This window comes from Rhinolophus hipposideros, assembly GCF_964194185.1.
Source record: "Rhinolophus hipposideros genome assembly, chromosome: 20".
Lineage (NCBI taxonomy): Eukaryota > Metazoa > Chordata > Mammalia > Chiroptera > Rhinolophidae > Rhinolophus > Rhinolophus hipposideros.
In genome coordinates this window covers 13,505,503-13,519,767 of record NC_138066.1, presented here as the reverse complement: position 1 = coordinate 13,519,767, position 14,265 = coordinate 13,505,503, and the positions used below count along the sequence as shown (strand labels likewise).

Here is a 14,265-nt window from a genome sequence, read left to right as displayed (position 1 = left end):
TCCCTACCCTCAAGGAAAACATGCTGATAGGAGTCTATAAGTCCCTGTAATACTGACAAGAAGAAAGGAGGAGACCGAAGGGGAGATGAGTCAGGACAGAGAAGCTTGAGGCACTGGCCTAAACCTCCCCGGCTACAGGACTAGTGTCAACTTCCTAGTGACAGGCTGAGCACATTATATAGCTCATCCAGTTTCTTTCTTTGCTTTGATTACCAGGGAGCTCAGTGTGCAGTTCAGCCCTCAGTTGTAGCCCTCTTCCCTGGGTTTCCCCTCCTTCACTCCATAGTTGCTAGTTTTTCACCATCCTTGACTTTTTCTTATATATAACAAAAAACGTTTGAAAGTCTGCAGAGCTTAAATAAATAAATAAAAATAAGGCTACCTTCTCCCATGAGAAAATTTAAGGGCCCAAGCTAAATTCTCATTTGCAAAAAGCTGAGTTGTTTAGTGCTCCCTGGCATATCAGCAAAGTGGCATCCAATTATTCTTGAGCCCATCATTTTTGCCACAAGCATCTTATAATATATTAACAGGAGGTTTCCTGACTCCAAAAACCCAAAAGAGGATACACCTTACTGATTATTCACAATGGATTTCCTGGGCAGGAAAACACTATCCCAAATTTGGTCTCCCTGCACACTCTCTGGCCCACCTACGAGAAAAGCCACAGAATTGAGACCCAAATGAGGGGTTAATAATAAGGATGATGGCAATACTAACAGTTGCCATGTGTTGGCCCCGCAGAGCTCTCTAACCTCATCTCCGGCCTTCTTTCTATCACTCAAATGTGCCACATCCATTCGCATCTCAGGCTATTGCCCTTGCCGTGCTCTGGATCCTTCCCATCATACAGGTCTCAGGTTAAAGGTCGCCTCTCTGACCATCCTTCCTAAAGTTGCCCATCCCCAGTTACTTTGGGTCGCATTACCTTCTTTTATTTTCAAAGCATTTCCCATCTAAAATTACCTTATTTAGAGCAGTGGCTTTTATCTGTCTTGATCACCACTGCATCCCGGTGTCAAAAAACAATGCCTGGCATGTGGTCAGTGCTCACAGTTATTTGCAGAATGAAGGAAGGAGGAGAGGAGTGTCTGCGATGTGGCACGCTGTGTTCTTTGGGCTGTCAGTGACAGCAGTTCCTGTGCATGGCCTGACCCCCACCGCCGTCGGCACAGCCGTCCCTTAGGCAGGTACCTTCGTAGGCCTCCTCTGTGTACTCGGCGTTGATAAACCTGTCCAGGATGTCATTCTCCTCCGCGAAGGCGAGCAGGATCCGCACAATCGCCTTGGTGTTGGGGTTGATGTTTAACAAGGCCTTCATCAGACAAGTCTTCCCAGTGTCCGAGGCCGTCAGCTTGTGCATAAGGAAGTCTGCAGGCAGAGTCACAGGGTGAAGCCACAGGAAGGCCCCTTCGCCCTCCCAGCCCCAAGGAGGGGAGGCCAGGGTGTGGGAGCTGCAGCCTCAGACCCTGAGACCCTGCTCCATGCCTACTGCTGGTCTCCCTGAGTCTGCAACGCCCCCCCCCCATCCCTCCTTGCCACCCCCTTCCTCTCCTTTGCTGTCTCCTTCTCCAAGGCCCATGAGAGCCTTATCAGAGGGCTTTCACTCTTCAGCTTCTTCCCCCTCTCCCAGGTAGGAAGTAGTCTCACCCACTGCATGGCTTCTCACTGTCACCTCAGTGCTAACACCCTGACATCTGCAGCCTGCCCCCTCCTGGTAGTCTATAAATAGAACTCATCGCCTCCTCCTAACCTGTGCTCCCCTCGTCCCCAAGACAGCTCAGGCTCCAACATCACCAAGTCTCCCATGGCACCACCTGATTCCTTCCTCTCTCTCACTGCCCTCATCCTCGAGTCCTGCCAGTGCCACTGCCTGAAGTGCTGTGCCCCCTCCCCCAGCCCTGCTGCTGGGGTCCCAACTCTGCCTGGACAATGGCCTTCTCCAGTTTCACCCCCATCCTCCACACAGTAGCCAGACCATGACCTTCACCTGTCTAAGCCCCTCCATGGCTCCCCATTGCCCTCAGCATCAGGTTCAAAGTCCCTAGTCCAGCATTCAAGGCTCCTTACACACCAGCCCCACGAGTTGGTGGGAGGGAAGGTGGACAGTAGGAGCCAAGCAGGGCCCCTAGCCCTGCACCCTGCGCCAGGGCCAGCCACTGACCAGGCACGTCCAGGCCTCGGCGCCGCTTGCAAAGCTCCTGCAGCTCCACTAGCAGATCCAGCAGCTCCTGCACACAGCCTTCCGACACCGCCGCAAAGATGCATTTCTTCAGCCGCTTCTTTTTTCGCCTCTGTTCTTCTTTGGCCAGGTTTGCACTGAGGCCAGGAAATTTGTCCAACACACCGCACAAGCACCACCACCCCACGCTCTGCCCACTTCCCCTGCAGAGCCAGTGTGCCTATAGGGCACTGTACCAGCCTCCAACATCTCTGCGTGCCTGTCACATGCCTAAAATCCCCTCCATTAGTGCCCCAGGCCCCTGGAGCAGCCTCCCCTTCTAACCCAAATGCAATCACATTCCATCAAAATATATATTTGGATACACATAGTAATGATCAGGAAGGATATGTACCTGTTAATAGTGATTACCTTGAAAGTATGGAATTAGGGGAAGGAAAATTTCATTTTCGTATTTTGTGTTGCTTGAATTTTTTTCATCTACCTTTCCCTGCCCTCACTCCAAACAGGCAACCATGATAAGGCACTGATGTGTATCCTTTGTTTGTGTGTGTTCTTACAAAATACACATTGATGTTTGATGGCTTATATACAGGTATTTCTTTTACGAATATGGTATTGCATTAAGTTCTCATTCTGCTGCCTACTGTAATGAATGGATATTTTGCAGTTTGTAAAAGATAATACTCCTTTCCCCCCGAAGTTTCCTACACACAATAGCCATCGTCCAGACATGTGTCCCAGCCCAGAGGAATGGTGGCTTCTTTCTCTTTCCTGCAGGGTCCCTGTGCCTGTCCCTCTGGCAACTGCCTGGTGGGCACTGTGGGAGGAGAGGAAGGGCCAGGCTCACCTGGGACTGTTCGGATTGGATGGAGTCTCTGCCATGTCATCCTGAGGAGATTGTGGGGAGTCCATATCATCACAGTTGCCAGAGAGGCTAGCGGGAATGGGGAAGGGAAGAAAGAGGGACAAGCTTCAAAATGGACAATGGTAGCATGCCACAGCCAGGCCTGGCCATGTGGCCCAGGGCCAGTCACTGCTCACCCACTGGAGCTGAGGGCAGGCCAGGACAGGGGCAGGGGACTGGGGGGCAGGTTGTACTCACCACTGCCGGATATTGGAGTCCATGGGCTTGGAGAAGATGGGGGGAGAGGTCTTGGCGACAGTGGGGTTGGGCTCAAACCCTTCTATCTCCAAGAAGAAGTATGCACTGGGGGGACATCCAAGCCAGGCCGTTAGAGCTGGGGCAAGGCCTGTCCACCTGTGTGTCCAGCAGCCCTGCTGTCAAGGATGCCGACCTACAGCTCCGTGTTGTACTCCATGCCCACCTGCCCTTGCTTAACCTTCACAGCAGCCCTGTGGGGAGGGTGCCATCCTTATCACCCGCATTTCACAGGTGCTCTGAGGTCAAGCAACTTGCCTGAGGTCACACAGAAGTAGGTGGTAGAGTCTGGCATCAAAACTGGGTCTGGGTGACTCATCACTAGAAATATTGGGTAGGTGAACTCAGTGGTCTCTCTTGGGCTGGCCTCCCAGCTGAGGGGGTTTTCCTGTCTGCAGCTGCCTCCAGGTGCAAAGGACTCACCACAGAACTAATTCCTCCATCATCTGCCCCCCCAACAGCCCCTCCTCCCTCAGGTCTGAAGCACAGAACTTCCGGAGAGGTCCCTAGACCCTGAGATCTGCAAGGGCCTTTCGTGGCTTTTGAGGGAGAGGGGAAGGGCTGGAGTTACACTGGCGGCTCAGGTGCACTTCCCACCCCCACCTTCAACCCCCTTCCATCACCACTCCTGCTGGAAATCCCTGTCAGGAAGGGAACCTCAGGAAAGCCCTTTGGACAGCAGAGGTGAGAAGTGGAGGGGCAAGTGAAGGGTCCGCTTTCCCCAGGGACGGGGAGAAGAGAGACGTGGGCCCAGGGCCTGTGACCTGGCTAAGCCTCAGGGAAGAAGAGACACTCACTGTCCCATGAGAGGCAAGACACACACCCAAGATGTGACTCCCCAGGCAGACACAACCCCAGCCAGCCTCAGACACCCACAAATGCGGGCACACATGCTCTCAGAACCCACAATCACACACTCAGAGACACACCTTCTCGTGACAACCAGGGTGGTGAGGATCAGGCTGAGGGTGACCTTGGTTGCAGCAACATCCCCACCCCACAGCTGCTGCAGCACAACTGCTGGCTCTGCGAACTGGCTCTGCGAACTGGCCCGGGCACTGGCCTCCTGACCAGCAGGCCTCTCTCTCCTAAGCACCTTGGCTGCCAGCCGCCTTCCCAGGCCCAGAAGGATCAACGAGTCCCTCCCTTCCTCACAAGACCACAGGAGGGCTCCCAAGTTCAGTCCCAACCATATCAAGTTCAGAAGGGAAGGCAGCAGGAGAGGAATCGTGATCCCATTCTACATATGGGGAAACTAAGGCCTAGTATGAAGAAGCAGCTCGTCCACAGTCACCCCCAAGTTAGTCAGAGAAACTGACTCCTGATGTCCAGGCTCGCAGCTCACACCGCTCTCTGAGCTGCTCTGCTCTCCCCTCAGCCCTCTGGATCTGCTTCCAGCAAACCAGCTCCACAGAGAGAGGCCACTTAACACAGCCACCTCCTGAGGGCAGGCGGACAGTAGGCAGCCGCAGGCCTTGCCAGGGGAATCCCTCTCCTCTCTTCCAGGCACAGACAAGCCTGAAAGGCTCCGCCAATCCAGAAATGGGCCTAAGTGGGGTGGGAGGCAGTGCTGGCTGACACATCGGCCCCCACCTTCCTGCCGCCTGGCCTTCAAGAGGAATTTTCTTACCTGACCTAAAATCAAATCCTTCTCCCAAAAGAGAAGACAAAGGAATAAACTCCTGTCTGGGAGCCTGAGGCCTGAGTTCTAGTCTGCCTCTGCCTCCTGTGTGGCTCCAGGTGGTCACTTGCCATCTCCGGGTCAAATGTCCTCACCTGGATGGAGAATGGCTGGGCCAGATGATCCCTAAGGCCTGGACTCTGGAGCAGGGCAGGCCTGGGATCATGCACTTATGGACCGGCCAGCTGGAAGGGGCATCCGGGGGCATGCAGTCTGATCACCCCTCCCCTGCAACAGTCACCCAGAGCTCCCCTGTCTGGGCTCCTTAGTAGTACATTTACTCAACAAATATTTATTGAGTACCTATAACGTGCCAGACACTGTTCTAGGGGCTGGAGATAGAGTGGTGAACAAGTGGGCAAACTCTATCCTCTCACAGAGCTACTGTTCTAGTGGGTTGGTCAGAACTGGCCCCAAGGATTAGACCACGGCATAGCACAGTGAGGCCATTGCTTTTCTCACTCTAGATAACACTCTACTTCAGCTATACTTATAAGTTCTAGATAACACTCTACTTCAGCTATATTTGTAAGTTCCTCAACGGCAAAAACTACAATTGCATCGTCCTTGATTCACCAGAACACAACACTGGTCCTGACATTCAGAAGACCTAACTAAATGGCTGAGCAGAGGGATGGATAGGTGATGAGTGGAAGGTAAATGAGTGAAAAGAATAATGGCTGGTGGTGTAGATGGATAGATGAGTGGATAGATGAATAGATGGATAGACAATGAATGGAAGGATGGAAGGATGGATGGATGGATGGATGGATGGATGGATGGGCGCAAGGAAGGAAGGAAGGAAGGAAGGAAGGAAGGAAGGAAGGAAGGAAGGAAGGAAGGAGGGAAGGAGGGAGGGAGGGAGGGAGGGAGGGAGGGAGGGAGGGAGGGAGGGAGGGAAGGATGAAAGGAAGGAAGGAATAGGAAAAGGAAGGGAAGGAAAGGAAGAGTGGCTGAGGAATTAGTAGTTGGGTGAGTAAATAGGGGACTAGATGGAAAGACAGGTGGTCTAGACCAATAGGCAAACAGACCAATACAACCTTACACTGTAAATGTTGTTGGGAGGTTGTATCCCTCAAGTGACTCCCACTGGGCTCTCAGTTGCCCAAAGCCCTCACTTCTCACTCCCAGTCTTGCACAAGAAGCTGAGGAGGGGTCCTCTGACTCTCTGCCACAGCCCCTCCTTCTCAGGGCCTCCTGCCAGAGCCCATGGGAGTCTCAAGAATAGTCCTGGAGGGGCGGCAGGATGGCTCAGTTGGTTAGAGCGTGAGCTCTGAACAACAGGGTTGCTGGTTCGATTCCCACATGAGCCGGTGAGCTGCGCCCTCCAAAACTAGATTAAAGACAACGAGCTGCTGCTCAGCTTCCGAAGGGGTGGCTGGATGGCTCAGTTAGTTAGAGTGTAAGCTCTTAACAACAAGGTTGCCAGTTCAATTCCCACAAGGGATGGTGGGCTGCGCCCCCTGCAACTAAAGACTGAAAACAGCAACTGGACTTGGAGCTGAGCTGTGCCCTCCACAACTAGATTGAAGGACAACAACTTGGAACTGATGGGCACTGGAGAAACACACTGTCCCCCAATATTCCCCAATAAAATTTTTTTTAAAAAGATGAATGATTCAGGAAACCAAATGATGAGAGCATCTGTCCACTCTGGGCCTGGAGACTGGAGACTGAGGGCCCGAGGGAGGAGAAGAAGCATGCCCTTATCTCATCGTGAAGTGTCCTCACTCGTGCTGAGGGACTGCTGAGCCACAGGGCTGCTTACTCATCAACTCACCCACTCCTTCTCTCTCTGTCTTGCCTGCTCTCTCACTGACTCACCCACTTACTCAAAAACTACGAATACTCCTATGCTATACTCACATGCTCTGTGTAGGAAATGTGGCGACAAGAAGGGAAGAGATGACCTTTCCAGAGACCCTGTCCTCAGAGATTTCAACCAGAGCTAAGACATCATCCTAATAACTACGCTACCTTTTCAGAGAGGCTATAGGGGCTCAACGAAGGAGACGGTCCTTCCAGCCGAGGAGAGGGGTCAGGCAAGGCTCTGTGCTCTGTCAGGGTGGGATTTGATCTGGGTCTTAAAATGGACCTGCGGTTTGGGAAAAGCCTGGAAGCAGAGAGAGCAACACGAGAGAAGCCTCCCTGGCAGGAAGGTGAGGGCTGTGGCTGAGGAAGGAAGTCTTTGGGAGCTGCGAAGGAGAGTGGTGAGAGCCAGGCCAGAGAAGACCCGACTGTGGGCCAGGACCTAACTCCTGGTGCGAGAGCTGCTGGACCATGAGGGCCTGTCCCATGTCTGCCCTACTTGCAACTGTACATGTCACCTCTTACCTGCCATCAACAGCAGGTGGCAAGCAAGGTCTTGTGACATCCTGGCTCCTGACCTGCCATACATGCTGTTTGTTTAGCCTTACCTTTGGCCCAGACCAAAGGACACCATCTGGGTGTTGTTAACTCAGGTAAACAGACAGGTGTGCACGTTTCTCCTGCATTTCCATCTCTTTGAAGGCAAAGAACTATCCCTGAGCAGCTCCAGGGCTAGGGAGGAGCCTATCTCACCTGCTTTGTCCCAAGAAATGCCCAAGGACTCTTCCACAGCTCTCATGGGGGGCAGGGGGCGTCTCTGTCCCAGGGCATCACCTTTCCTAGGGCCCAATAAGAGGGTCACAGTGACACCTACGCATGGGGAGTTGTATGATAGTTCAGGAAAAATCTCTCCCCAAGATTTCTTGGTGCCTTCAATTCTATCTATTTCTTTAGTGGTCAGAATTGCCTTCCTTATTTACACATAATTTTTTCTTCACTTTTCTTTTCCTTTCTAGACCTGAGTCCTATACTCAGTTCCAAGGGAGATTCCCAAACCTTCAGGGTATTGGGAGGAGTAGGCACATGAAGGCCTTCAAAGAGCCCTTGGGAAGGAGAAGGAGCCACCACTTCCTGAGACAAAAGCCACACCTTACACCAGATCCTTGACTGGTCAAGGTCATAGGCACAGTGAAGCCTGGGGCTAAGTTCATGAACAGGGATAGGCTCAAAAAAGACAACTTGACTGCAGGAAGAACCTGGGATTTTCCTGAAACGTGTCCTCAGTCTTTCCCTGACGTCCAAACTTCCCCTGGTGACATGAGAGGGAGGGAAAGGGGAAGAGAATCAGGAGGACTGTGTTTGGTGGCTTCGCTCAAGCATCTCTCTGCTCATACCCAGACAAGCTCACCCAGAGCCAGGTTGCCCCATGGCCCCACTGAGACCTGTCTGATCTCCGTGTCCAATGAGTTTTCTCTCCTATGCTCCAGGATGGAGCTTCTACCTGGATGTTCCACAGGTACCTCTCAGCCAACATTTCACACCTGAACTTGGCTTGTTTCTCCTGGCTCCTTCTCTGATGTGCCCATGTCGGAGATGGCCCCATTATGATATCAGCCTCTGCTTAGATGCCCTTTCTCTTCCTCTCCACCTGCCATGATCCATTGTAATACCACCTCCTCCAGGAAGTGCCCCGAGATACCCCTGGATCGGAATGACCTGCTTCTCCTCAGACCCTGCCCTCTGCCAAGTGCACCCTCACCGGGGCAATTTTCACATTCTCTATGGTGCCCTTCTCACCAACCAGACTATGAGTAGGGGTGGGAATTCTTTGTCTCTGTGTCTCAGTCTCCCCAGCCTGGACCCAGCCCCAGGCCTGGTGCACAGAAGACCTCAGTGATCATTACTCAGACCAACAGGAGGGAAAGCAACAAGCTCACCTCTGGCCCAAGAGTGGGTCTGGGATGGGGGCAGAAGAAGCAGGGCAAGTGGGCTAACCTAGACCAGGGGGGCCACTCCAGGGCCAAGGGAAGCACAGCTGGCATGGAGGAAGGGCATTCCATCTTGAGGAACACAGAAGAAGCTGAGGGGGTGGAGGGACAGCAGTGGAGGCAGCTCAGGGGCCAGGTGTGACGCTGTAGAAGTACTTTCCCTGCTCCCTCCTCCTCCATGTCCCCAAGTGGGAAATGGTCATAACCATCCCAACGCTGTCCAGTCCCCAGGGATCCTATGGAGTGATGATGACAATGAAGGTGAAGTTCAAGACAACAAAAACACAACCAACGTCAGCGTGGGCTGGGCACTGACTGCAGGCCAGGCCCCATGCTGAGCACTTTGATGGCAGCTCCCATCAACCACCATCCTACGAGCTGGTGCCATCGCTGGTGTCCCCATTACACAGGGGGTGTTAGAGAGGGTGAATAACCTGGCTGGGCACATAGTGGAGGTGTGTGAAAAATGTACCCAGTGCGGGGTCCAGGCCACCTGGAACTTCCGCCCGCCTTTTGCTCCTTATCTCAAGGATGGCTCCAGCAATCCCTTGCCTCCCCCAGGAGCCTCCCTGAATGTTCCTGCCTCAGTGTTTCCTGACCCCTCCAGGGAGCCTCGCTGATGCTGTTATACTGACCTCCCCAGCTCTGAGTTGGCAGTGTTGTTTCCCCACCCATCCCCAGTTATAGGCCGTTGGGCAGACACCAGGCCACCACAGATGAGACGGAGACTCTCAGGTCCACCCAGGCAGGGGCTCCCTGAGGGTGGGCAGCAGGACTCCTCCCGTGCCCCTCACCGTACGGCTCCCAGGCCTGAGCCTGCTCATCCTACCTCTTCTTAGTGGGGGTAATCTCCGCTGGCCTCTTCTCCTGCAGAATGGCAGCGTTCCCACTGGGGACGGTGGCTTTTCTGCCCATGAGGGGCACCATCTCCTTGGGGCGGTCGTTCATGGCTAGAACATAATCACAGCACAGGCATTCAGGTTGAGGGGGCATGGAGATGGTTCAGGGGATTCAGACCCCCTTGTCGCACCACGTGGCCCCTATTCACACCCCCTAGGATGGGGAGCTCACTGTATCTTTCCAGGCCGCCAACCCTTCTCAGGAATAGGGAGACTGTCTCTGCAGTTTCCCCATCTCCCTGCTCCAGCAGCCCTGCTCCTGTGGGTCTTAGGAGAGCCCAGCGGAACTTCCAGGTAGAGACCACCATGCCCTTAGCCTATCTCACAACATCATCTCCAGCCCCACCAATCTCTGGGTGAACACCTGAGAATAAGCTCTGCTTTCTGTGTTCCTCTCAGATTGTGCGCTCAGAACTCTCCCCGACAGAACAGGACTTGCTACCTCCTTTGCACTAGACACTGCTCCTAATAGTACAGCTTCAGCCCTCCGGTTTTTTTATTTCTCAGCTCCCTGGTGGTCTCTGCAGCTAACACAAGGATCCTCTGTCTCTCTTACCCACACAAAGCTGAGTGTACCCAGCCTCGTGTCTGTCTGTCCACCAGGAAGGAGCAGGTGAGCCCACTCCCCCAGAGGCAGAGGAGGCAGCCTCTCGGTCCAGACCTGCTTTATTGATGCTCAGTATGGCTGAATCCCCTGCTGGGACGGAGATGTTGGAAAGAGGGTCTGATGCATCTTCCAAGGAGACTGTGTGGGGAAGGGCAATCCAGGCAGAGGGAACAGCCTGAACAAAGACCAGAGGTCAAGAAAGTTGAACAAGTAGCAAGGAGCTAGTGTGGCTGGAGAGCCAGGGGTGTTCGTGGGCACCATGGCAGTGAGAGGTTCAGGAGCAGGTTGGGCCAAGTTGTGAGGACCTGGAGCACCAGTCAGGAGCCGTGGCAGACCCCCAAGTAATGTGACCTGGGAGGGCTTCAGGTCACATAGGAGACAGCCACCTTAGAGAGAGCAGGCTGTGTGTGGGATGGGGGACACCGGAGGCTAGGGGACCAGGAGAAGACTGCTACGGGGGTCATCAGGATGGGAAAGGGTGGGCTGGCCATACAGGATGAGATGGTCAGGGGAAGGGGTTGTGTGGGCAGGAGGCGACTCTGCAGTCAATGGGGGTCATTCTGAGCTTGAGCAGTCCTCAGTCATGGAGGTGGGGGTGGGGGGGGTATTTCTGTAAGAAGAGCCCCGTTGGGTGGGGTGGAGCTGGGGCCACTCGTGATCCTGCCCCAAATCAGAAAGTTTCCTGGAGGAAGTATCTGGAGCAGGTTGTCATCAGACTGAAGAGAGGTTTAGAAATGGGACAGCCCCCATCACACACACACACACACACACACACACACACACACACACACAGAGTGAGCAGCCTTGGGAGAGGAGGCGCCATTCAGTGGAGGCCTTTGCCCCTGGAGTACCAGCACAGTGAGGCAGGGAGCTCTGAGGACAGGCCTCAAGGCCAGGCGGGTGGAGCAGCCCATTAAGAGAGAATCATAAGCAGCCGGATACACAGAAGTGAAGGCCAAGAGTGAAGGAAAGGGATGAAAGGGATGGCTGCCACCCCTCTCTGGGCCTCTGTTTCCCCTTCTAAGAAACAGGCTGAATTGTCCCCAAGGATCCCTCACCATGACAGCTGGCTGCTCCATCCTCTCTGCCCTGGCCTGTGAGTATGAAGCAGTCCTGGGCAGCTGAGGCAGGAGAGGGTCAGGAAAACTCCGGACTGGGGTTGTGGCAGCTGTAATTAGCTCCCTGAGTCACGCGGTATGCCCCACGTTCTCACCTGTGTTCTCCCTTGCTGCCCCAGCATCTCTCTCTCTCTGTCTCTCTCTGTCTCTCTCTGTCTCTCTCTCTGTCTCTCTCTCTCTCTCTCTCTCTCTCTCTCTCTCTCTCTCTCTCTCTCTCTCTCTCGATCAGGCTTCCTCACCTGGGAAGTGGGAGGTTTTTCTCCCAAGCCCTAACACTGACTGGAATGGCCTTTCCTGGGAGATGGACCAGGCCCACAGCCACAGGGAGCCCCCACGCCTGCTGGCCCAGCACCTGTGGGATGCCTGGGCTGTGTTCCTCTCAAGTTCTGGAGCCACCTCACCCATCCTGAAGTCTTATCACACTCCTGCCCCAGAGAGCCACATCCCTGGACCTTCCCATCCCTGGGAAGACAGAAGCCTCTCCTCTGGCCCCAGGTAGCTGTAAGAGTTGCCCCCAACCCCAGATCCCAAACCTCAGGGAAAGGTTCCTGGGTCCATCAGAACCTGTGCTCTCACATACTCTTTGTGGCCAAGAGCTCATGTATAGCTTTTGTTCCCCTGCTAGAGGCCCACACTCCCTCCCAAGTCCTATCAACAAGGGGCAGACATGGCCTAGAAGATCTCTCAGGCCTCTCGCCGGGCTCACCTGGAGCCTTGAAAGGCACTGGCTACCTGTATGGAGACCCACCTGGTGAGATCTGGGTGGTGGTATCTGCCCTGGCTCTGAGATCACCGCATGTCCTGGGCCCAAGGCCCCCCAGAGGGACTGTGGCTGAGGCGGCAGGAGGCTCTCATCGCAGGCAAAGGGATGGCTGGAATGAGGCTTCAGAGGCAGAACTGGATGGGCCACCTGCCCTCAGCGCCAGGCAGGCCACACCCACCAGCCACAGCTACAGTGCCCGCCCGCCCACGTGCCCTGCCTGAGTCACCCCCACGCCCACAGGTGGACTCGCCCTGAACCTGGAGAACCTGGAGAGGCAGCAGATGCCAAGGCCGAAGTTCTGGTCCTAACTCTTCCCTCTCTGGTATAAGATGCTTCCTATCATGGGCCTCAGTTTCCCCAACTGGGGAATGGAAATCATAATGCCTACTTCCCAAGGCTGCTGTGAGGAATCAAAGAGATCCTGTTGGGGTGGGGAGGCGGGGAGGGAGGGCTAATGAACGGCCAAGTATTCTGCTCTGACCCCTGGGAGGCAAGGCCACAGCCAAGGACTGGCCTGGGTGACCCCAAGACTTGGTATCCATCTCCTTCTAAGGGGATCATGTCCCTTCAGAGACAGAGGTCCCCATTCAGTACTCCCACCAGAAATTACGCACACGGGCCTTGATGTCAGACAGCGTCACCCATTTCTGGTTGCATGACCCTGAGCAAGTCATTCTCCTCAGCCTCAGTTTCTTCATCTATGAGAGGTGCTTTATAAACCCACCTTGCCAAGTTAGCAAGTTCCTGTGGGGATTAAATGGGAGAACACATAGAAAGGGCTAGAACGAGGCCAAGAGGGCAGAAAGAATTCGATCAATGGTGACAGCTATTAGTTATTATTGTTTTTGTCATAACAATTCATTCTCTCAGCAACAGCCCTGGCCACCTGCCTCCAAGGCCAGGGCCTCAGGGAAGACTCTGTGCCCTCCCTCCAGCTCAAGCCACAACTGTGAAGGGGGCGGAGCAAGGCTGGGGTGGCCCTGCCTGTCTCTACGTCACTCAGGAATTGCACACCTGTTCCCGCAGGCAAGATGGGACTGGGATGGAGCAAGAAGTCTCTGCTGACAGGGAAGTCACTGGTGACTGATACGGCAGGGACTGCCCCAGTGGCCGTGGGGCTAGCCCCTTGACCCCTTCTCACCACAACCTGCCAGGCCTGGAGAGAAGTAGGAGGCAGGGGCAGGCTTCTGACCATGGGACAGCAGACCCTGTGACCAGGAAGGGACAGAAAACCTGGCTTCGGGGCCAACAGGCCTCAGGTGTGGGAGATGTAAGGGGCCGCTTTTGCTATTTAAGTCAAGGGGGTCCCAAAACCCCACATTAAAACCCAATCGTGTCTCTTTTTCATGGTGCCTCAGAGACGGTCGGCTGCTTCAGGATGAAACTGAACATCTCTTTCCCAGCCACGGGCCGCCAGAAACTCATTGACATGGACGATGAAAGCAAACTTCATACCTTTTATGAGAAGGATGTGGCCACAGACATTGCTGCTGACACCCTGGATGAAGAATAGAAAGGTTATGTGGTTCCGATCAGTGGTGGGAACGACAAACAAGGGTTCCCTATGAAGCAGGGTATGTCGATCCACGGCTGTGTCCACCTGCTGCTGAGTAGGGGCCACTCCTGTGACAAACCAAGGAGGCCTGGAGAATGAAAGTGCAGATCTGCTCGGGGTTGCCTTGTGGATGCCAGTCTGAGTGTTTGCAAATTGGTCATTGTACAAAAAGGGGAGAAAGATATCCCTGGTCTCGCTGACACTACCCTGCCTCATCACCTTGGGCCCAAAAGAGCGAGCAAAACCCACAAATTTTTCAATCTCTCGAAAGACGATGTCTGCAAATATGTTGTGAGAAAGCCCTAAACAAAGAAGGTCAGAAACTGAGGACCAAAGCACCCAAGATTCAGTATCTTGTTACTCTGCATGTCCTCCAACCCAAACGTGATTGTATTGCTCTAAAGAAACAGCGTACTAAGAAAAATAAGGAAGAGGCCGCACAATATGCTCAACTTTTGACTAAGAGAATGAGGTCGCCAAAGAAAAATGCCAGGAACAGAT

At 53.9% G+C, this 14,265-nt stretch overlaps 1 protein-coding gene across 2 annotated transcripts in view; it reads right to left on the bottom strand.

The window, feature by feature from the left end:
* Window positions 1–9,770, bottom strand: part of TRPV3 (transient receptor potential cation channel subfamily V member 3) — a gene marked incomplete at its 5' end in the record, with an annotated part of 29,088 nt that extends 19,318 nt beyond the window's left edge. For both annotated transcript variants that reach the window (XM_081028503.1, XM_081028502.1), the window contains 5 exons: window positions 1,195–1,371; window positions 2,165–2,319; window positions 3,033–3,119; window positions 3,288–3,392; window positions 9,652–9,770. In XM_081028503.1, coding sequence (XP_080884629.1) covers window positions 1,195–1,371; window positions 2,165–2,319; window positions 3,033–3,119; window positions 3,288–3,392; window positions 9,652–9,770 — 643 coding nt within the window. The remainder of the gene's footprint in view (window positions 1–1,194; window positions 1,372–2,164; window positions 2,320–3,032; window positions 3,120–3,287; window positions 3,393–9,651) is intronic.
* Window positions 9,771–14,265: the final 4,495 nt, after the last annotated feature.